This window comes from Protopterus annectens, chromosome 5.part0 (genome assembly GCF_019279795.1).
Source record: "Protopterus annectens isolate FY-2018-M chromosome 5.part0, PAN1.0, whole genome shotgun sequence".
NCBI classification, from domain to species: domain Eukaryota; kingdom Metazoa; phylum Chordata; order Ceratodontiformes; family Protopteridae; genus Protopterus; species Protopterus annectens.
This window is the reverse complement of record NC_056735.1, coordinates 725,851,001-725,872,195: the sequence shown is the minus strand read 5'-3', so window position 1 is coordinate 725,872,195 and position 21,195 is coordinate 725,851,001. Positions and strand designations below refer to the sequence as shown.

Sequence of the window (21,195 nt, the reverse complement as noted above, 5' to 3'; positions counted from 1 at the left end):
AGAATCCAGTCAATTATGGAGCTGGAGCATAAGTTTTTATAGAAGCGTGTGGGGGATGAGATCAGTTGGTGGAACCTATGTAGGTTGATACCAAGCTCAGGAGAGTCAGTAGTAATTTTGGAACAGTCAACGTTGACAACTCCTAAGATAAAGGTTTTGTAAGGTACAGTGTCTGAAAACCAGGACAGAATGTTCTCTAGGATGGGTAGATTGTCTCCTGGAGGGAGACAGATGGAGGTGACAGCAAATTTCTTAAGAGGATTAAGGTGGCAGTTGAGGATGATTAGTTCAGCTGGGTGGAAGTCAGGAATAGGAGAATGGTGAGAGGTTTAAGTTATTGGAGTAGAGGATGGTTACGCCACCAGCTTTTTTTGGGAGTCGGTCAGAGTGAAAGACACTGTAGCCAAGAGGGAGTATTTCATTGTTTGTGATATGTGGTTTGAGCCATGTTTCAGACAAGGAAAGAATGTGAGGAGTAGAATGAGCTATCCAGGTATGTAGCTTAGTGACTTTATTTGTTAAGCTTTGAATGTTTAGAGAGAATATAGTTAGATGTTTAGATAGGGATGAATTATGTGCATGAGGGAGGGATTGGTGGGATGTGTGAAGTGAGGGGAGGGTGGGGTGGATGTGAGGGGTGTGAAGAGGGGCTTGGGTTTGGGTGGATGTCACCAAAGCAGAGAAGAATTTGTGTGAAATAGGACAGAGCCATGATGGGTATACGTGTTTTAGGTAGCTAAGGTTTAGACTTGTGGGCAGGTCTAAGGATCTGAAGTATATGGTGTTTATGGAGACTTATAGTGGAGAAATTGAATAGATTTGGGGAGATAATAAATGAGGAAGTTGTTTGAGAGGTATTATTTATGTAGGTGGTAGGAGAGCATGTAAGTGAGTTGGAAAGGAGGGAGTGATAAGAGGTTAGAGCAGAGAGAAGGAAGAGAAATAGAGAAAAAATGAGAAGGTGTTTTATGTTGTAGTGTGTGCAGAGTGGTAGGAGACTGAATTGAAAGTCAAAGGTTGGTATGTGATGTAGGGAAGAGTGAATAGGTGATAGGGTGGGAGGGATGTTTGACAGGAAGTGTATGGTTATTGGATGATGTGGCAGGAAGGGGAGGGATAGTTCGCTATAAAGGAAATTGTAATAGGTGTGGGTGGGAATGGGGGTAGGGTAGGGGAACAAAGTGAGCTTGAGTGCAGTGAGGGCGAACAGAGCGGGGCTGTACCCAGGAAGAGAAGCCTCAGGAAACAATCACAAAAGCAGGTGGTTTGCCAGAAAATGTAAGCAGGAGAGGCGGGGGTGGGGTTAGTAACAGCTCAGCGACCAATTGACTGAAATTAGGTCTACAGAAGTGGGAAAGCATAGGTATACAAGTATAGTAATTGGAGGTAGCCAGGGAGGTAAGGTAGATGAGGTAGAAAACTCCAGAGTAGAGTCCATAGCCAGAAAGAGGAGGGATTCCAGAAAAACGAGTGCTTATCAGAGAACAGAAAGTGGTTATAGGGAGGTTAGAAGAGTGGGAGAGCAGGACTAGATAAGGAAAACAGCAGGGAGCAGTCTGCAGATGTATAACAGAGTAACGACCATAGGAACAACTTTAAGGTACAGGTAACAGCTAAAACCTCTTCCCTAACTAAAATGGGATGCCTTCTGGTCCATCTGAAATGATGAGTCATGGTCTCCCCCTTCTCAGTAGCAGCAGTCTGTTTAGATGTACAATCCCCTGATGCCACAATGTCCTCCAGTAGGGGACATTTCAGGTAAAGTCAGATATACTGTGGGTCCTATAACATCTACTTGTATGTCAGCGTCAGACCAGGCAGACTGACTGTCAGGCCAAGGCCTCTTAAACTTTTTATTCTGAGGTGGGAGAACAGCTAGTGTGGAGCTATCTGCCATCTTGTAGTGGGCAAGATGCTTCAGTCACAGGGTCTCCAAGAAAGTGTGTAGTGAAGATCATAGTGTGTTCAACAGAAAAGACTGGCAAATCAAATAGGCCTTACAGTCGAACTCTGCACCAAGGCAAAAGAGACACTGGGCATGGAGATCTTTATAGGGATTTGCCTACCACACTCAGCACTTACCCCTCCTATTTGGCATCCATAAAGGAAGGGTCCACAATGGGGCACTTATCTGATTCTGAGAAGCTAATGGTACTAATGACCACATGAAGATCAGACTGGCAGGTGAAAGACGTGTTTGGACTGGCAGTAAGATAGTCTGAGGGTTTATGAGTGTGGGCTCATACTTTCACTTATATACTCCTACACTTGTGAGTTCAGGTCATATGTTGAACATATGGTCCACGTACGGTTTAAGATTTGGTATCCCAGCCAAACAATGTTGAAAACTCATCTGTTTGGAATACTGCAGCAGTGATTTCAGTCAGGACATCTTTCTCCACATAAACCATGCTACTTACAACCAAACCCAGATTAACACCTATTTCAATATGCAGTGTGTTTCGTTTCTCCCTGGCAAAGTAATTAGTAAAACTCTCTTTCCACAAATATTCTAACTGCTGGCTTGCCCCATTTGTCTTTTGTATCACATTAACAGATTTTTCTTCAGCTCAGAACTGCTTTATGCCTTCTAATCACTTCTCTCCTAAAGCCACACGTCACATGTAATGACATTCTTTCCATACAGTAAGTAGAATTTACAACTAGCTATTACAGCCATCAATAAAGTTAACACTATCAACAAAAATTCTCAAAAAACTTGTGATCTTGGCTCTAAGATAACTGCACACTGATCAACAGCTTTATTTCAGCTCTCCCAGGGTGAAAATAGAAACTGAGAAAAAAACACCAGTGAAATTGTAAATTTGGGTAAAATACAGTTACTGGCTAGTAAGCATAATGTTGGAATACTTGCAAAAAAATGTGAAGAACCTAAAAGAAAATCAACCAGAAAAAGTGAAGAGAAAACACTGGCTGGAAAGAATCCTATAGCTGTTCAGCAAAAACACAATTCAAGCTTCAGCTTTGGTTCAGGAAATGGCTTCCAGTAATTTAGTGGGGAACAAAATCAAATGTACTTAGAGGTGATTAGAATAAATGAAACACTGAAGGAATATATCAAACAAAATACTGGAAAATGGAAGACTCTAACTAGCTAGTCAGATGAACTGATAAAACTGCAAAAATCAGAGAGTAAAATGAAGAAAAGTCTGGTAGAGAATGAGGCTTCACAAGAAGAGCTGTTTCAAAAAATAGTAGTTAGATGACAACATACGCAGAGAAAAACCCTGAGATTTTCTGCTGTACCAGAGAAAATGAAAGGAACAGACTGTATTAACTTTATGAAAGCATAAATACCAACTGGACTGGTGTTAACTAATTTGTTAATTGAAACGGCACATCAAGTGCATGCTCCAAACTTGGCCAGGAGACAGCATCCAAGACCTTATATTAGTAAAGAAGCAATAACGCCAGCAGAAAGAATAGATCCTGACAAAACTGTGGCAAATGGAAAAGTATTAAAAATTGAAAACAGTGGAGTATTTGTGGAAAATTAACTGTACAACAGGCATAAGACTGGGAAATTATTCAACCAATCAGGGAATGTTGAGAAGCGGGTATGAGAGAGTCAAGCTGCAGTATCCAGCTGTCTTTACAGCATGTTTTTTTCTGGGAGGATCAAAGACCATTCTTGATTCAGAACAGGCTAAGGAGGAAATAAAAAAGTTAATCCAACAAGAAAGGTGAGCCAGCAAGCAGAATGTGACTCTTATCATTCTTCTGATAAGAAAGCTCATTGAGGGACTTTGCCAGTGAACCTGTTTCCACTGTTACAATGGAAAATGCTTGAAAAACAGAAAAAAATCACAGATGTTCACTAGAACAATCAGGAATACCTTCGATATGAAACAGAGTCTAGTGTTGGGAGATGGAGATGATCAGACCAGCAACACTGAAAATCAGTGAATAGATGGGAGACTATAAAGCATCAATCTCATTTGTGAAACATGGGTTTTGCAAAAAAATAAAATAAATACAAAAAAAAGGTTGAAAAAAAGACCATACTTTTGTTGACTTGTGGTTGGACTGTAAAGCATATACCCTACTTTATGTCATTAATGTTTAGAAAGAAACTAAAGACAAAGAAGTAACTAAGTAAAACATTTTAGCCATTGGTATTTGCATAAAACATTTCAAGATATAAACTGCATATTACATTGTAAAGCAGTTTTGTAGATTGTACAGTCAAGGGTATTTTAAATGTGGGTGAGGGTGATGGATGGTAAAGATATTACAGTAAACAAACAGTTTTTTTTAATGCAAGAAATACACACTTTACAGTATGTCAAGAGAAGAAAGGCCAGGCAGAAGAAATTTTAAGTTAGTATAATGCTGTGATCTTGGGCTACTGATGGTTTCCCTTACTTGTGTTACAGGAGGGAATATCAAGATTAATGTCCAAAGCTTAAGCTATAAACAAGTGTTTTGTATGCAAAATTGGCTTGTAAAAATAATTCAAAACAATGAAAGCCTTGGAAAATCATAAGATTCTTGCATCTGCAAATATATTACCTTTTTTTTCCATTAGCAAATATTTTCAGTGAGAGACAAGAAGTCCAGAGCTGAAGACAGTTAGCCAGTGGAATTCTGTTCAGAGTAAAACTTACAAAGCTCCCACCAAGCATCCTCAGAGTTGTCAGCATTTTTTTGTCATTGCTGACTACTTTTGCAAGGAGAAAGCTGCCTGCAGGTGCAAGCAATTAATCTTGAGAGTTTGAGGAATTCTTTACTGAAGGAAATGTAACATTTAAAGGTACACACTTCAATGAAAAATAAAATGTGAAATTACAAGAAGTGAATAAGAGACTGTAGCCACTTCGGCAACCTTAACACTTAAATCCATTTGGTAGAACAGTGCATAATTCAGTTTTATTTAAGGTAGCCAGTGCTCGTTATCTAAAAGTTAATGTTTTCTGAATGCATACAAGCTGTTTTCCACATCTGGAAGGGGAATGGAGATGAGAAAAAACAGACAGCAATCAGTGTATGCAGGAACGCAGGCTGTAACATGTGCGTCAGCACAGGTAACCTTAACTTTATATTAGGTTATGTCTGTGGGTGAAGTACATTATGTGGGAATAATGGCATTTACTATAATAGCTACACTCTCCATAGCAACTTGGAATGTAAACAACCTTACGAGTATAGACAAAATGAGAGTGTATTGAATTACATTATGAAATCCAGAGTGTGAACAGCAGTGCTGCAGGAGACACATTTGGAAAGAAATGAGCATGTGAATTTGACAAAGGATTTCATGATGGATATTCAGTAGAATATCAGGGAAAATGGGGTAAATATCAATTTGCTAAATGGTCTCTAATAGTGAGAGAAAAGGGAAACAAAGACAATAATGACAGATTTGTAGTAGTAAGTGGCTTCTGACAAGGGAAGAGACTATGCTGACGTATTTAGATTCCACCAAAAATTGTGATTATGGAGCTAAAAAACATTGGGGAGAAATAATAAACATTCATCAGGGAATATTACTAACAGGTGTGGACTGGAACTTGATTTCCAATAGTGAGGATGTATCTGGGGGACCTAGAAAGGAAAATATAGCAAAAGGGGGTAGACTTATGAAAATAATTGGTATGGAAGATGTGAATTTGGTAGTAGGAACTTGGGGCAGAATTTATATATTACTCCCAAAGGTTAAAATAAAGTAGAGTTGTGTACACTTACCATAAATGTAGATGTTCGAGTGTATTCACTGTCGCAGTTATCACCTGTGGCTTATCACTGCTGTGGTAGCCCTCTGCCAGTCCAAGTACCAGAGTCAATGTTTTTCTGTATCGGCTGCTGTCGCTTGCTGACTGACATCAGGTCGTCAGTGTTATAAAGCAAGGCAGCCAAGCCATTACATCAGTTTTTCTTGCCCTAACCAGTCAGAAGCCCAGGTAATATGGCAAAGTGTTCCTGGTGGCTAAAAGCCACCTTGAGAAGTTTGTCTCCCTAAAGAAAAAAGATATAAGGGGGAAGGAGGGAGGGAAACCAGGACTGCAACTGTGAATACACTCAAACATCTACTGTACTATGTTCTTCGTGTTTCACTGTTACAGTCATCACCTGTGTGAAGATTTACAAAGCTGAGGAAAGGAGTGCTAGGATTAGTAAGAGACCTAGGCCTGGGTCAGCATCTCCTGCAGAACTGCAGAGGCAAACCCTGCCCTAGCCTTAGAAAATAGAGGTAGGTGGTAATGCTTGGTAAAGGTATGGACAGAAGTCCAGGTGGCAGCTTCCCGGATGTCCCTGGTGGGAACTCCTCTGAGGAATGCTGTGGAAATGGAGGCTGCCCTAGTGGAATGGGTTTGAATAGATTTGGGGGGGGGGTTCCCATGTGATCTGTAGCAGAAATGGATACAGTGTTATATCCATTTGGAAATGGTTTGCTTGGAAATGGGCTTCCCCTCTGCCCCTGGGGCAAAGCTGACAAGTAGTTGGTCTGTTTTGATGAGGGGTTTAGTAAAGTCCAGACAGCATCTGTGCTGTTTATGCACATCTAGTGAGTGCAAAATTCTTTCTCCTTTCTTTTGTGGGCTAGGAAAGAAGGTGGGTAGATATATGGCCTGGTTGAGAGTTACATTAGATACCACCTTGGGTATAAAGGATGGATTAGTCCTCAGGGAGACCCTGTCTACATGGAAAATAATGAAGGGCTCAATGGCCTTCAGTGCCTGAAGTTCTGAAACCCTTCTGGCTGCGGTGATAGCTTGGAGAAAAGCAGGCTTCCAGGAGAGCTATCTTTGTTCTTCTGAAAGAGCAGGTTTAAAGCATGGTAAGGTTAGTTTTTCCAAAACATAATTCAGGTCCCAGGCTGGCCTTCTGGGAGGTCTGATATTAGAAACCCCTCTGAGGAATTGTTTAATCAAAGGATGGGAGAACAGGGGCTGATCTGTGTCAAAATTAGCTGAAGTGGCTGAGGCATAAATTTTAATAGAAGAGAAAGAGAGGCTACTATTAAGCAGCTCTGCTAGGTAGTCCAGGATAATAGGGATGGAAGGCTGTGAGGTATTGCCCCCCTTGGACTGGCTCCAGGAGCAGAATCATTTCTATTTTCCTGTGTAAGATTTTCTGGTGTTGAGGTCTTCTGGTCTCTGTGACAATGTCTAGGACCCGTTTGCTTAACTGGGGCCCCTTGTTTGCCTTTAGAGTATTAGCCATGCTGAGCAAGTCTGGGTGCAGCACCCCCCCCCCACCAGAGTCAAAAGGTCTGAGATCAAGGGAAGCTTACTGGGAGGCTGTAATGTCAGGCTGCGCAATAAGGGGTACCAATGTTGCCTGGATCAATCTAGTGCAATGAGGATGGCCTTTGGTCTCTCCTCCCTTATTTTGATCAGTACCTTTGGAATAAGAGGCAGAGGAGGGAATGCATACACAAAGAAGGTGTTCCAGGGGAAGGTCAAGGCATCCACCTTCCATGCTAGGTGGTGATACTCCCTGGTACAGAATTATTTCAGCTTACGGTTGAGATGCGAAGCCAAGAGATCCACCACCGGAGTCCCCCACTCCTGAGTGATTTGTAAAAAGATTTTTCTATGGAATTGCCATTCGTGGGGGGTCCAGTAAGTTTCTGCTTAAGTGGTCTGCCAGGGTGGTGTTGATCCCTGGTAGGGATTGGGCTATTAGGTGCAATCCCATGGAAGAGGCTGTCAGCCAGAGGTTCATGGCTAGCCTGTATAGAGGGTAAGATTGTGTCCCTCCCTGTTTGTTGATGTACCACATTACTGTGGTGTTGTCTGTTTTGATAGGGAGAACCCCTGGCTTGAGATAGGGTTTGTACTCCCATCATTTCCTTCTGGTTGATGTGTAAGGCAAGGAGCTGGGCATCCCAAAGACTTTGGGTGCATCTGCCTTCTAGGTGAGCACCCCAAGCAATGTCTGAGGCATCAGTGGTAATGGTCAGCCCAGATGGGTGAAGGGAAGACCCTTGTTCTTGGCACAGGCCCCTGCCCACCAGAGAAACTCGGCCCTTATACAGGGGATCAGAGGGAGAGAGGTCTCTAGAGGATGAGAGTACTGACACCAAAGGTTCTTGAGATACCACTGAAGTATTATCATGTGAAGCCTGGCCAGAAGAATTAGAAGATGCCATGCACCCCAAGGCTTGCAGGAGCTTCCTCACAGTGAGGTGACTTCTGGAAGCCAGCTGGATAAAGTAGAGAGGCAGGAAGCTCTGCTTTTCTGGGGATAGGAAGGCCATTTGGGATGCTGTGTCCAGCAGTGTTCCCAAGAAAATTATCTTCCTGGAGGGTGTTTGCTTTGATTTCTTTTCATTGATGTTGTACCCTAAGGAGGTTAGGAGGGTTTTGACAAAGAGGAGGTCCTTGAGTAGCTTTTCTTTGTATGCTGCCTGAATGAGGCAGTCGTCCAAATAAGGGTAAGTCTATATATTTTTCTGTCGGCAAAAGTCTATGGCTGGGCTAAGCATTTGGTGAATACCTTGGGAGCAGTAGATAAGCCAAAGGGTAGTGCAGAGAACTGAAAGTGTTGTGAGCCTGCTCTGAAGTGAAGGAATTTCCTGCAGGATTCCCTTATGGGGATTTGGAGGTAGGCATCTTTTAGATCCAGGGTAACTAACCAGGCATTTTTTGTCAGCGTAGGCAGCAGCTGCTGCAAAGTTAGCATTCTGAATTTGGGGACAACCAGGGAGGTGTTTAGAATGGATAGATCTAGGATGGGGTGCCAGGTGCCCTCTTTTCTGGGAACAAGGAAGAGTCTGGAATAAAAGCCTTTGCCTTTTTGAGCTGAGGGGACAGGTTCTACTGCCCCTTGGGATATGAGAGTTTGGACTTGTTTCAGTGCCTCTGCCCACTGATTTGGAGGTAAGTCTGGGTAACCTCTTGGAATTGGGGGGTTCAATGTAGGAGAATTTGTATCCCTGAAAAATTATCTTTAAGACCCACTGGTCCTTTGTTACAGAAAGCCAATTTTCTTTGCAGAAGGAGAGCCTTCCTGCTAATTTTTCGTGAGTGAAAAGAGGGCAGAGGGAGAGAGGGAGTCATTGAGAGTTTTTGCCATAGAGGGATGGCTTAGAACTCCCTGCCTATGGAGCGGAAGTGGTCCACTGTTTGGTTCTCTGCTGTCCCTGGGATAGGAGCCTGGGTGGTCTGTCCCTGCGGGACTTACTTTGCCCCTGTCTGCTAGGTGCAGGAAAGGACCAGTGTTTTGAGGGAAAATCCTGCTGAATCTAGGAGGTTGTACCTGAAAGAAATCTTTTATTGTTTGCATAGATTTTGCATTGTCTTCCATCTTTTTAAGCACCTCTTCTGCTTTTACTCCAGACACACGGTCCTTATCCAAGGGTGCATCAATGAATTTAGATTTGACATGATCAGGGAGAGGTTGTTCCTTCAACCATGCATGTCTACTAATGACAGATCCTGACACTGCTGCCCTGCTTGAGGCTTCTAGGGCGTCATATCCGCAGTGTAATGACTGTTTGGCCACTTGACAAGTAGAGTGCAGTAAATCTGTTAACGCGTTTGAATTGGCACAGTCAGGAAAGGCTGAAATCTTTTGCTTTAATAGTTCCAAATTGTGTTGTTGATATTTTAACATGTGGAACTGACAGTTGAGTGCTCTGACAGAGTAAAAAAGTATACACCTCTGCAACCTTAGCTATATGTCCAGAGCTCTGGAATCCTTGTCAGAAGGAATAGGATTCTTTGCAGAACTAGCCTTAGCTCATTTTGGTCCCTGTGTAATGACCTCTGGGTCTGTAGCAGGATTTCTGTACAGGTGTTTGTTAGAATCCGGTACACTGTAATACTTGTCAGGTTTACTGAGAGCAGGTGGGAGGGTGTTAGGAGCTATGCTGGATTCATGGAAGACATCATCCATCACCTCTAAGATAGGGGGGATGGCCAAGCGTTTGTGCTGGGGCAGGTCTAGAAACTCTCTTTGTCTTTTCTTAGTCTGAGGGAAGTCCTGGGATTCCCAGTGGAAATGTTCCCTGAGGATGTGAAGGGTTTCCCCAAAGGAAAGATCTTCTGGTGGGGAGGCAGAAAGAATGGATTCTTCTGCATCTGAATCTTCATAAGCAGTCAGACATTGCTGTTATTCTTCAAAATTTAAATAAGCAGATTCTTCAGAATCCTGTTCTGTCAGTATTTCAGGAGAAGGGTCTCTTTTCCTTTTATAAGTTGTGGCCTGACTACCCCTGATAAGGGAGATAAGATCCTTCACCATTTTAAGCATTTGAGCTTGGGGTGGTGGAGCAGGAGAAAGATGGTGGCTAGAGGTAGATTTCCTAGGAGTACCCTTGCTTCTAGTCCTAAGAGTATCCATTGGTCTGAGAGAAATGGTAGTTGGATGAGAAGATGTAGTTTTTTGTCTAGATTCGGTAGTGCGAAAAACCTCCTCATAAGCCGGTGCCTGCATCGCGGCTCCGGACCCAACAGAGGCAGACACAACCAAAGGCTCAGAAGACAAAGAAGATTTCTGTGGCATACCAGACTTTGAAATGGTCTCGCTAAAGGCCTGTAAAAGTATTGGATCAGGCATCAGGGACTGCAAAAGCACCTCACTGATTTCCAGAGAACTGACGTCCTGCTTAGCAGTAGAGTCGTCGGAAGGCTTAGCCTTGTGTGGTCTGTCTCTATCTTTATGCTTTTTCGAAATGTCTATGGATTGTTGGCTGATGGATGCCATTTTGGAATGCGAAGACAGAAGACGAAAATACCTGGCTACAATAAGAGCTCTACGATGAATTGTTCTCATGTTAGAGAGGCCACAGAACCGGCAACGGGGGACTTTGTGGTCTGGGCCTAAACAAGTGATGCAGTATGAATGGAAGTCTCGGTGTGGGATTTGCTTTCCACAGGCGAGACAACTGTTAATTTTTTCGGACATCAGTTAGTATAAGAAAAAAGGAACCCCAACGGGATACTTAATTTTAGATGTTTTCAGCTGTAATTCAAAACTCTAGTAGCGACCGACCAGCACACTTGCAAACTGCTTCTGCTATGGGCTCCACGGCAAGAAAGACTGATGTAATGGCATCTGCTGCCTTGCTTTACAGCACTGACGACCTGACGTCAGTCAGTAAGCGACAGCAGCCGATGCAGAAAAACATTGACTCTCTTATTCGGGCCGGCTGAGGGCTACCACAGCAGAGATAACCCACAGGTGATGACTGCAACAGTGCAACATGAAGAACATGTAGCTAGACTGGATAGAAATTATACTTCACTGGAACATGCACATTTAACTGAAAGCTTCGACAGACTTCCAATACTATGCAGTAATAAAATCAAGTACCCTTTTAACTTGCCTGTTAAAAAGGAGGCAATTAAGGAATATGTAGTAGAAATTATTCAAGACTTACTAGGAAGATAGCTAAGTGAGTGGGATAAAATGAAAACAGAGTTTAAAAATATGGTAGAAATAAAAGATTAGAGAATAAAGGGAATCACAGAGAACAAGAACAGCAGCAAGTGCAGAGTGCAAATTTTAATTAATTAATTTATTTATTTAACATTTGTTGACCGGGAAAGTCCGACTAGGTTCCACAGAGCCTGTTTTCAATGGAGGCCAGGGGAGAAATGTTCCAGATGCATGCCTTTGGAATGTGGGAGGAAACCGGAGTACCCGAAGGAAACCCACGCGAACACAGGGAGAACATGCAAACTCCACACAGAAAGCACCCCAGCCGAGAATCGAACCAGAGAACCTCTTGCTGTGAGGTGACAACATTAACCGCTGCACCGCCCTATCTTTTTTTTTCACAAGAGAGAAAATAAGTGTGTATCTGGATAATGTTCAGAAAGATTAGCCAAATATTTTCTGATAACTCCAAAACACAAAACATTTTACCATGAAGACGACTTAGGCAACAGAAAGTGAAAAGCGTGGTCATCAAATTTAGATGACTTATGAGAAGAAAAACAATGAGAGATCCTAGTGAAGTATTAGAAACATTTCATAAATTTTCTGAAAACTGATATTAAGCACAGGAATGTGGAAACCAAAAAAGGGCATAAAAGAAAAAATATATGGAAGATTAAATTATGTCAAGGTAAAAGGAAGATGACGCTCCATGACTAATAGTTAAGACAGGAGGAGATGCGATAAAAACTGTGATGTATAATCAAGTCAACAGGAACAGATGGTATTCCTGTGGAAGTTTGGAAGTTAGGAAGGAAGAAACTGAAACAAATCTGGAAGATTTTTTAACAGTATTTCAAATGAAGGGAAGTACCATCATCTTGGGAGAAAGCTGTGATGTGCTGTTTTATCCAAAGAAGGTAAACACCCATCAGACCCAGCCTCAAATAGATCCATTTAAATTTTAAACCAAAATTATAAAGTGTTTATACTAGCTAAATGAACAGCAAAGATGCTGTCAAAACTGACAGATATGTGTTTTTTGTGTAGGGGAGGCAAACAGTTGACAAACATTAACAGAAGAATGATCTAAAGAGAAGCAGAAAGCAAGCACATACTGCTGTTGTTGGCAGGCCTTAATGCAGAGAAAGCATTCAACAAAGTAATCTGAGATTTTATGAATAGAAAAACGGAAGCATCTGCATTACCCAGATACAGTAATAGGGTTGATTATATATGAAGGATTGCAGACAAATATTAAAGTGGGAAGGTTCATCTACGATAAGCTATATTACACAGAAGAACCAGGGAGGGCTGCTCTCTTTCTCCTTTGTTACTTGCTTTATATTAAGAGTCATTAGCAAAGAAAATAAAAGATTCAGAAATTCAAGGATATAATTGGTACTGTAATCAGGGAAAGCTGCTTTATTTTCATTTGATATTATTTTGTACTTCATAAATCCAGAGAAGGACATCTCAGTGCATCATTCTGAAACAGTTTCAAGACTTTTGTGGGATATAAAATTAATGAAGATAAAACAAAGGCTACAGCTGAAATTGTGTACCCACTCATGATTTGGTTCAGCAATACCCATATTTATGGGACATAAGCAGTATTCAGGAATATTGATTAAAAAGGATTCTGTTATGCCCGCTAATAATATGTGAGAAGATACTAAATAAAATATAATACAAAAACTGAGAAACTGGAAGCTCTTTTTTATGGATATATAAAGTAAGATAGGAGCAGTGAAAATGTTTTAGTTCCATCGGTTTAATATGCAGGTCAGACATATTTTTATCATCTAGAGAAGAAGCTGTGGACCATAATTAATAAACAATTGTAGGAATTTATCTGGGAGGGTAAGAAAGCAAGAGTTAAGAAGGACAAGTCGATCTTCCCAACAGAACAAGGTTGTTTAGGATTACCTGAATTGAAAGGATGTTTAGAGCTCCTCACTTAAGGCTCATATATATAAAAGAAGCAGAAATGTATAATTCAAAGTGGAAAGGGGTGATGATGAAGCGGGGAGTGGTTTAAGAAATAAGGACAGAGTGAGATTTTGTACGCAGATCTTTAAGGAAGAGAATAATCACCATAAAAACATTATATTCATAATGTTGCAAAAAGTATTCTAAGAACCAAGCCAACACGGGAATGAAAAAATGATTTTGCCAGTAGAGATGACTGCCAAGTAGGGATACAGAAAAATAGGCAAGAGAGGGCTGGAATTTACTGCAGAAAACTTGTGAAGCAACCACAGTACTGGGGTTAATAAGTACAGAGGGAAAGGCAATGGAGTGGGATGAGGACAAGAAGTTTGAACTGCAGGTTAGAAACTGCCTTCCCTATCAGGGATTGATATCACAGTATAGGCAGAGAGAAATGGATAGGGGAGTCCTAAGTGAAAGACCTGCTTTGGTAGAGATTTTACTCAAATATACAACATAAGCTGCTGTTAAAAACAGGATAATTAGTAGGGCATACAAAATATTGCAAGCTAACTAAAAGAATGAATCGCAGGAAGTTAGAAAAGAATGGAAAAACAATTTACAAGTGAACAATGGAAGGACATTTGCATGGCTCCTAAATATGCAACAATGTCCAGAAGGTTAAGGATTTTTGCTTGGAAGTGTTTGCATAGGTATTTTTATACACTGAGCAGACTTCAAAGAATTTTCCTTCAGGTAGACAGCAAATGTTGGAGGTACAATGGGGAAGAAAGAGGTAACTGGGAACATATTTATTGGGAGTGTAAAGACTTGGCACATTTTAAAAATTCTCTACAGAGTATTCTGTCAGAAGTATTGGTGGAGCAAATGAATGTCACTAAGGAAATTATTCTATTGAGCCGGGATGTAGCATCTGAATCGCCTGAACATACTAAGTCCTTAAGTTTAATTCTGCTAGCTGACAAAAAACACAATTACTACACAATGGAAATTAAAATCTAAACCAACTGTATACGAATACTGTAAAAGAGATAAAACTATTGGAAGAGATATTTTTAGAAAAGGGAAGGAGCAAATTACACAGAAATAAATGGAATTGAAGGTAACAATACACACAGAATTAATGTTCAGGATGACCAGTGAAGTTTAAGGGAAGGCAGGAATTTAGCAACTTATTTAATGTTAGACTGAAAAACAATTATAAATAAAGCATGTACTGTATAATGTGTTAAATGGGAAAAATGTTAATATGGTTTGTTTTCTTTTCTATTAATGTGAGCATATGTCTTAAGTGATAATTTAATAAAAGTGCTAAAAAGGCTTATGCTCTCCCATTCTATGAAGCACCATTATGTCAATCTCTCTACAGCAGCCAGGCTTGATATGTACGTCTCTGGACCACCCACAGCCAGATCCAGCACTAGGCGACCTAGACAGCTGGCTAGGGTCCACTGATGGGGAGTGAGGGCTGACCAAAACATTAATTTAATTAAAATTAAAAAGTAAAGCTTTCCTACATTACTTTTTTTTATCATGACTTTCAGTGTCCATCCACTTCCAAAGCAATAAGACACATGTACAGCAACATGTGCAAGATTTGATTTCCAAAGCTGAGTACTTGATTTGCATCAGCATCAGAAAGACTTTGGCAATTTTCAAGTGAAGCAGCCCTTTTAACTTGCAGGTATGGCCTTTGTGTGTATATTTCCAAAGAGGATAATCCTTTTTTAAATTCCTGCTGTGACAGTGAAGCAGCAGCAGGTAGGAGCTATTTGGTTGAGAATAATTTTAAAGGACTTAGCTGTGTAAGTGAAGCAGCAAGTACGAGGTGTGTGTGTGTGTGTGTGTGTGTGTGTGTTGAAATGTCCTTGTTAGAAAGGGCAGTTTAGTTAACTAACTTGCTCAGGATCAAACCCTGTACCTTTGCTACAGGAGGCAAGAACATTAATCCTCTGCACCAACAACCAGTTGGTTAAGATGTTCTAAAATGGGTATTTTTGTCATTTATTGGTTCATACATTTTGTTCACTGCTTAATGAAAAAATGTTAATATACACTATAATAGTAATGCTGTATTTAACATGAAATACTTTATATCAGGAAGGTGAATCAAAATTTTCATTATACTTAATCAGCTACCGACCAGGTGCATTTTCAATGAATGCGAATTTCAATGCATTTTCACTGAATGTGAGTTTAAGTGCATTGTCAATAAATATGAGCTTCAAGAGAACAGAAGTTTACTGTTGAGCATGCCAAGTCTGTTTACAATGTGCAACTGTTTTGCTTAGCAAATCGCAATCAGTGTCTGTGCTATAAAATTTGAAAGCAGTGCTAGTAGCACAGAAGGCTGTGGGTTCTACTTTCACACCATGTAGACGAATTGCTAACACTGCAGTGTAGTATAATGAGGGTGCTGCATTCCTAAGTATGTCATCCTTCAGATGAGATGTTAAACTGAGGTCCTGTCTGCCTGTCTTGGTGGTAGGTACTGTGAGATCTTTCACATCCACCTGAGCTAGTGAAAAGAATAGGGGAAATTCCCCAATGTCCTGGCCACATTTCCCCAGTAGTATAAAAACAGCAAACGATCATCCTTGAAAAGACGCTTCTAGCCTAGTGGAACTAACCTGGTCAATAAAGGAAAAATAAGTTAAATGGTTCAAATCATATCCACATCTCTGTTTTCATTTCAAAAGTAAAGAAAAACGCAGCATGAATGCTGACAGTTTTGAGCAGTGTTCATGGTTATGGTGGTGGTGATGGGGGCAGACAAGTAATGGGACACCAGAAAGGTTGCAGGAAGGGGCCCTAGTTCATTACCTGCCTAGGGTCCCATTTGACAATGGTCACGCTCTGGGACCACTTGTTGTCAGTTCACGCAGCTTTATTCTTCTTCGCCTTAACTATGTCCTTCTGACTTGCTCCAAATCTGTACTCAAAAATCCTTCAGTCAAGACGTACAAAACTCTACTGTAATTCTGCCTCTAAAGTTTGAGACTGCAAGCAAAAATCATTTACCATATTTGAGTCTAGTCTAAGGAACTTACTGTTTCCATCTCCATGACTATTCAGACTCCTTTTCACTGCAAAACACAACTGAACACTTTTTACCACACAAAAGCTATTAATTACTTTAAATCCTGCAGATACAACAATCGTCTCTCCAACCATCTCAAAAAATCATCAAACCACATTACAATCCAATCCACTGCACTCTAGATTGCATCACTTTTTGCCTGTTTATGCTACTTCACATTACATTAGAACCTCTTGCATTACGTACACAGATTAACAATTTGATGTAACAGAATACAAGTGCTTGGTCACAACTCCTGATATAAAGTTTCTGTACTGATAGATGTAGAATATTTGTGTTTTGATTTAAGACCATTTTTCTTCTATACTTTTGGTGGATCATAGATGAAAATGGTTTTGTACCACTCCATTAGCCTAAGGAGTGAAAAAATAAAATGTTTGCTTTTACCAAACATTGTCAGTGTTATTACCTAGATAAAGCAGAATGACTTGAATAAACTTACTTTTGCTTAGTATAAGAGACTCAAACAAGCTAAAAGAGCTTGCAGAGCAGCTCATTATCGTAATGTACCATGAACGATCAAGTGGATGTCCCCGATTAATAAATCACAAGCAGTTCAGTTATGTGCAGTCTAATAAATGCCAGGCATGAGAATTTAGAGGCATTTGAGTAGTATGATTACCTCCTGTTTTCCCTCAATGGAGCTTCGGTCTTCTAAAAGCTTTTGTTTTAGGTCCCTAACCTCCATGCTGCACAGACAAGGCAGTACATCTCCATCATGAATTTAAAATTATTTTATAAATGATGCTGAAATCAGTAGATTTTTAGTGCTTTACCTTCTAATGTATAAAGCACATGTTCTTACAAAATCCAACCTCTATTATGTTACATACAAACTAAACATGACTAAGTATTTCGCTCATTTCCTGTCACTATCTGATTATGCATTTTTTATAACATTTCGGTTTTAAATGTTGTGTTTATTTCTGACGGACTTTGTCAGAGTATGTACTACATCATGGAATCACTCTCAGACTGAATGAAGTCAATGAATACAGACATAACAAAAGCCTTAGGAAAACAAAGCAAATGGGTCACTGATTCTACCTACAATAGTCTAGGTACAGTAAAATATTGAGACTATTTACACAACTGTCACATTTGAAGTGAGAGCTGTAAGTCACAGGTGACAAACACACACCTCACAAGAAAGTACTACTTAAAATTGTAATTTTGAGTTTAGACAAACTGTACAATCAGGGCTGGCCTTACAAACAGATGACCACTTAAGGCACCATGCTTGTTGGGGGTACTTTTTCCCTTGCTTTTTAATATCTAGTCAATAACACTGGAATCCCCCAAGGATCTATTATTGGGCCCTTGCTTTTTAATACATTCATTAATAATCTCCATACAGCATCCCTGCATAGTACACTTACACAATACGCAGATGACTCAACAATAATCACATCTTCTAACAGCAGCTCTGATCTCCTAAAGTAACTCAAAACGCATTTACTGGCATCGAATCCTGGCTTACCAACGCTCAACTGCTACTGAATCCCAAAAAATCAAAACTCTTACTCTTCTCATTCAATCCCCGTCTAGACTTTAAAATGTTCTCACAAAACAATACAGAAATTGGAATTATAAAGAACACTAAACTACTTGGCATCACTATTGATGGCAAACTTGAGTTTGAAAATCACATACTCCGCACAATCAAAAAGACGCATTTTAAGCTTTGTAAGCTCTACAGACACAAACTCTACTTGGACAAAGCCACCAAATTAAAACTAGCAAACAGTCTACTTCTCCATTCTCTCCTGTATGGTAGCCCCATGTTTACTAACCTACACTCATCTCTCTTGAACAAACTACAGTCATGCTACTATAAAATAACTAAGTTTGCTTCCAACATGCCAACTCGCACACATCACTGCCTGGCCATAAAAACTATAAACTGGCTTGATTTCCCTCACTACCTACATTATACCCAGCTTACTCTTACCCACAAATTGCTATACAACCCAAACTACTGCCCATCCCTTCAAACAATAATACAAATTTATACCTCAACTTGTAATCTTAGGTTTTCCAACAAACAACGTCTAACTGTAACCAAATCCAACAAAAGAGCCGGACAATAACTTTACTCCCATGCGGTTGCTGAACTATGGAATGCTCTCCCTCATGCCATCACTCAACTAGACTTAATAAAAACATTCAAAATAGCACTGAAAGAACTATACCTCAATAACCAAGTTTGTTCCTGTACTATCCTGAGTAAACCACCTTAATTATCTTTTTGCTACTAACCCCAACAATCCCTTTTATTATCTCTTATTACTTAATCTTTTTTTCTATTCTTTAAGCTTCCTTTCCCCTCTATTGATATACAAGTTAACATATACTATCCAGACAGTATTTCATGGAATGTTCAGACATAATTACCTAAACCAAAGCATATCGAATGAAAAGTTTTTTTACTTGGTCTATGTCAGCTTTATTTCTAATGTTATACTTTTCTAACTCCGCTACAACTTGCAATGTGTAATCTGAAATTTAAAAATGTCTGTAATTGCTGGAGCTTTTTTTGTAATAATGCTACAATCAGTAATGTGTAATCTGAAATTTATAAATGTCTGTAATTATTGGAGCTTTCCTCCCCGGCCCTCCAATGAAAATGGGACCTTTTGGCCCAGTGGACTTTCCCAGTCAACAAATGTCAATAAATATATAAGTAAATGTATTTTTGTTGTAAAAAGTAAAGCGACTTGCTCCTGCAGAGCACTGAGTGTTCCAAGGTGGCTATGCTCCAGTTAGCTTGACATTCAAATTACGTTACCCTAGCTTAAAAGTTGAGGCATTATGGGAGTACAGGCCCTGCAGCATAATATAGGAGTAAACCACCAAAAGGAATATTTTTTGTAGACAAGGAGTGTGTGTCAAAGTATGAATATGCAATGCATGGCTTTATTGATTGACTGTAAAACTTTTATCAAAATCACGGACATTTTACAGAATTCTGGAAAGACAGGAATGACACTGTGTTGGTGAGAAGTTTGGGGCTGTTAGGATGAGGAAAATGGGATGGTGAGATACAGGTTATTACATTTTTTTAATAATGTTTCTATATGCCCTAAAACGCAGTTCAGATTTTTTAAATAACCTTTTAGTCTAACAACTACTTGAATGAAAACCATGATCAAAAAAAGACATTCGGTGTTACTCCAACTTTTTTCCTCATCCTTTCAACACAACCTAATTGACCTAAACCAAGATATGATAAGCAACTTTTTTTCAGTTTTGGGATATATATTTTTTTATTCCTCCTCATAGACTTCAATGCACCTATTTTTAGAATGTTTAAACAGGAGATTATTTTCTCTCTGTGATGTGTTATAATTGCTTGCTACACAAAGTAGAAAACAGTACTCAAGTTATAACAATTTAATTTTGTTTTTGCAAATCACAGATATACATTTTCAAAAATAAATGTCTATCTGCATCTAACATTCCAAGCCAAGCCTATAATCAGCTTTGCTGAACAAGTCACTATAAACTTACCAACATGTAATACATTTATTTTTTAACATGGAACACAAATAATGAAGGTAATCCTAGTTGTGAAATGAAACTCACTCCTTGAATCTTTTCAAAGAAGAATTTAACATTTTTAGTCCTGGACAGCTTCATTGGGCTTACAGAGATCTAATTGTTTTTAAGAGAAACACATGTTGACAGTACAATACATAATTCAAAGCACAGAAATCAGGGGAAAAAAGTTACACTGACTGTGTGCATCAACTATAACCCAGTGAAAATTAAGCACAGACACCACAATAAATAAAACAAGAAAATGCATATTACAAGGCATATTAACACGGAAAAGTTAGATATAAAAAAATATTAAACTGGGGTATTACACACTGAGAAAGAAGAGCATATGTGAAAATTAAATGCACGAGTGCTGCTAACTGAAACAACAGGGTTAGAATTAAATATAGTCCAGTGTCATGATTAGGAAACAAATGAGATACTAAAAGATAATGGCTGAAAATACAATTATCCCAAAAGACAGTAAAGTTGAAAGTGCACAGCTATCGATTTAAACTGAGTCTGAGAATTTTACATAAGAAATGCTATCTACACTTTCAATGGCTGGCAAGCGAGCTAACATTTAATTATTGCGTTAACTTGCAGGTGTGACTTACCAAACTGGTTCAGCCTCTTATTTCTGGGCAACTAGAGAAATAAGGTTCATGTGTACAATGGATATTTTCAAGTTTTATTTTTGCTTCATTTTCAGGCTGTATGACTTCCAAAATTAAATGCAATGCAATGCAGATCAGTTTCCCAAGAAAAAGGTAGTTCATGTATACTATAGTCTGTCTTTATAACCATATTCTAAACTTACAAAATAGAAAATCACTTATGCAAGTTACCTACAGTGCCATGCTTAACACTGCTGCAAATATTTTCTCAAGAAAGCACAAATATATACATTATGCGGTACTGAGAGTTCATGAGATTTACAGGCATTTAGGCTCACTAATAGGTATTCAAGCATTTACACATTGTGTTACTTATAGCAATAAAGCCTTAAAATGTTTCAGTTTCCTTCAAAAGTGTCAGCGAATATGAGGAAATAAGATAAATAATACCTCTGTGGCAATGACGAGCTGCTGCAAACTGACTCTACATCAAAAGTAGGCTGAAGTGACACAGTAAGCTTAGAAGAAAAGCTGAAAAACAGGAAAAAGAAAAGGAAATAAGGTAACAAATTTGAGATGAAGATATGCAGTTGGAAAGATTACCCTGAAGAAAAGGAAGCACTCTATTTTAAAACA

The 21,195-nt window shown here is 39.5% G+C and overlaps 1 protein-coding gene across 2 annotated transcripts in view; it reads right to left on the bottom strand.

Annotated features, from left to right (window-relative positions):
• SHROOM2 (shroom family member 2) overlaps positions 1 to 21,195 on the bottom strand; it is a 2,012,858-nt gene that overhangs the window by 459,844 nt on the left and 1,531,819 nt on the right. The window contains exon 5 of one of the 2 annotated variants that reach the window (XM_044072571.1): positions 21,010 to 21,090. The exons of the other annotated variant lie outside the window; for it this stretch is intronic. Coding sequence (XP_043928506.1) covers positions 21,010 to 21,090 — 81 coding nt within the window. The remainder of the gene's footprint in view (positions 1 to 21,009; positions 21,091 to 21,195) is intronic. 2 annotated transcript variants of the gene reach the window in all.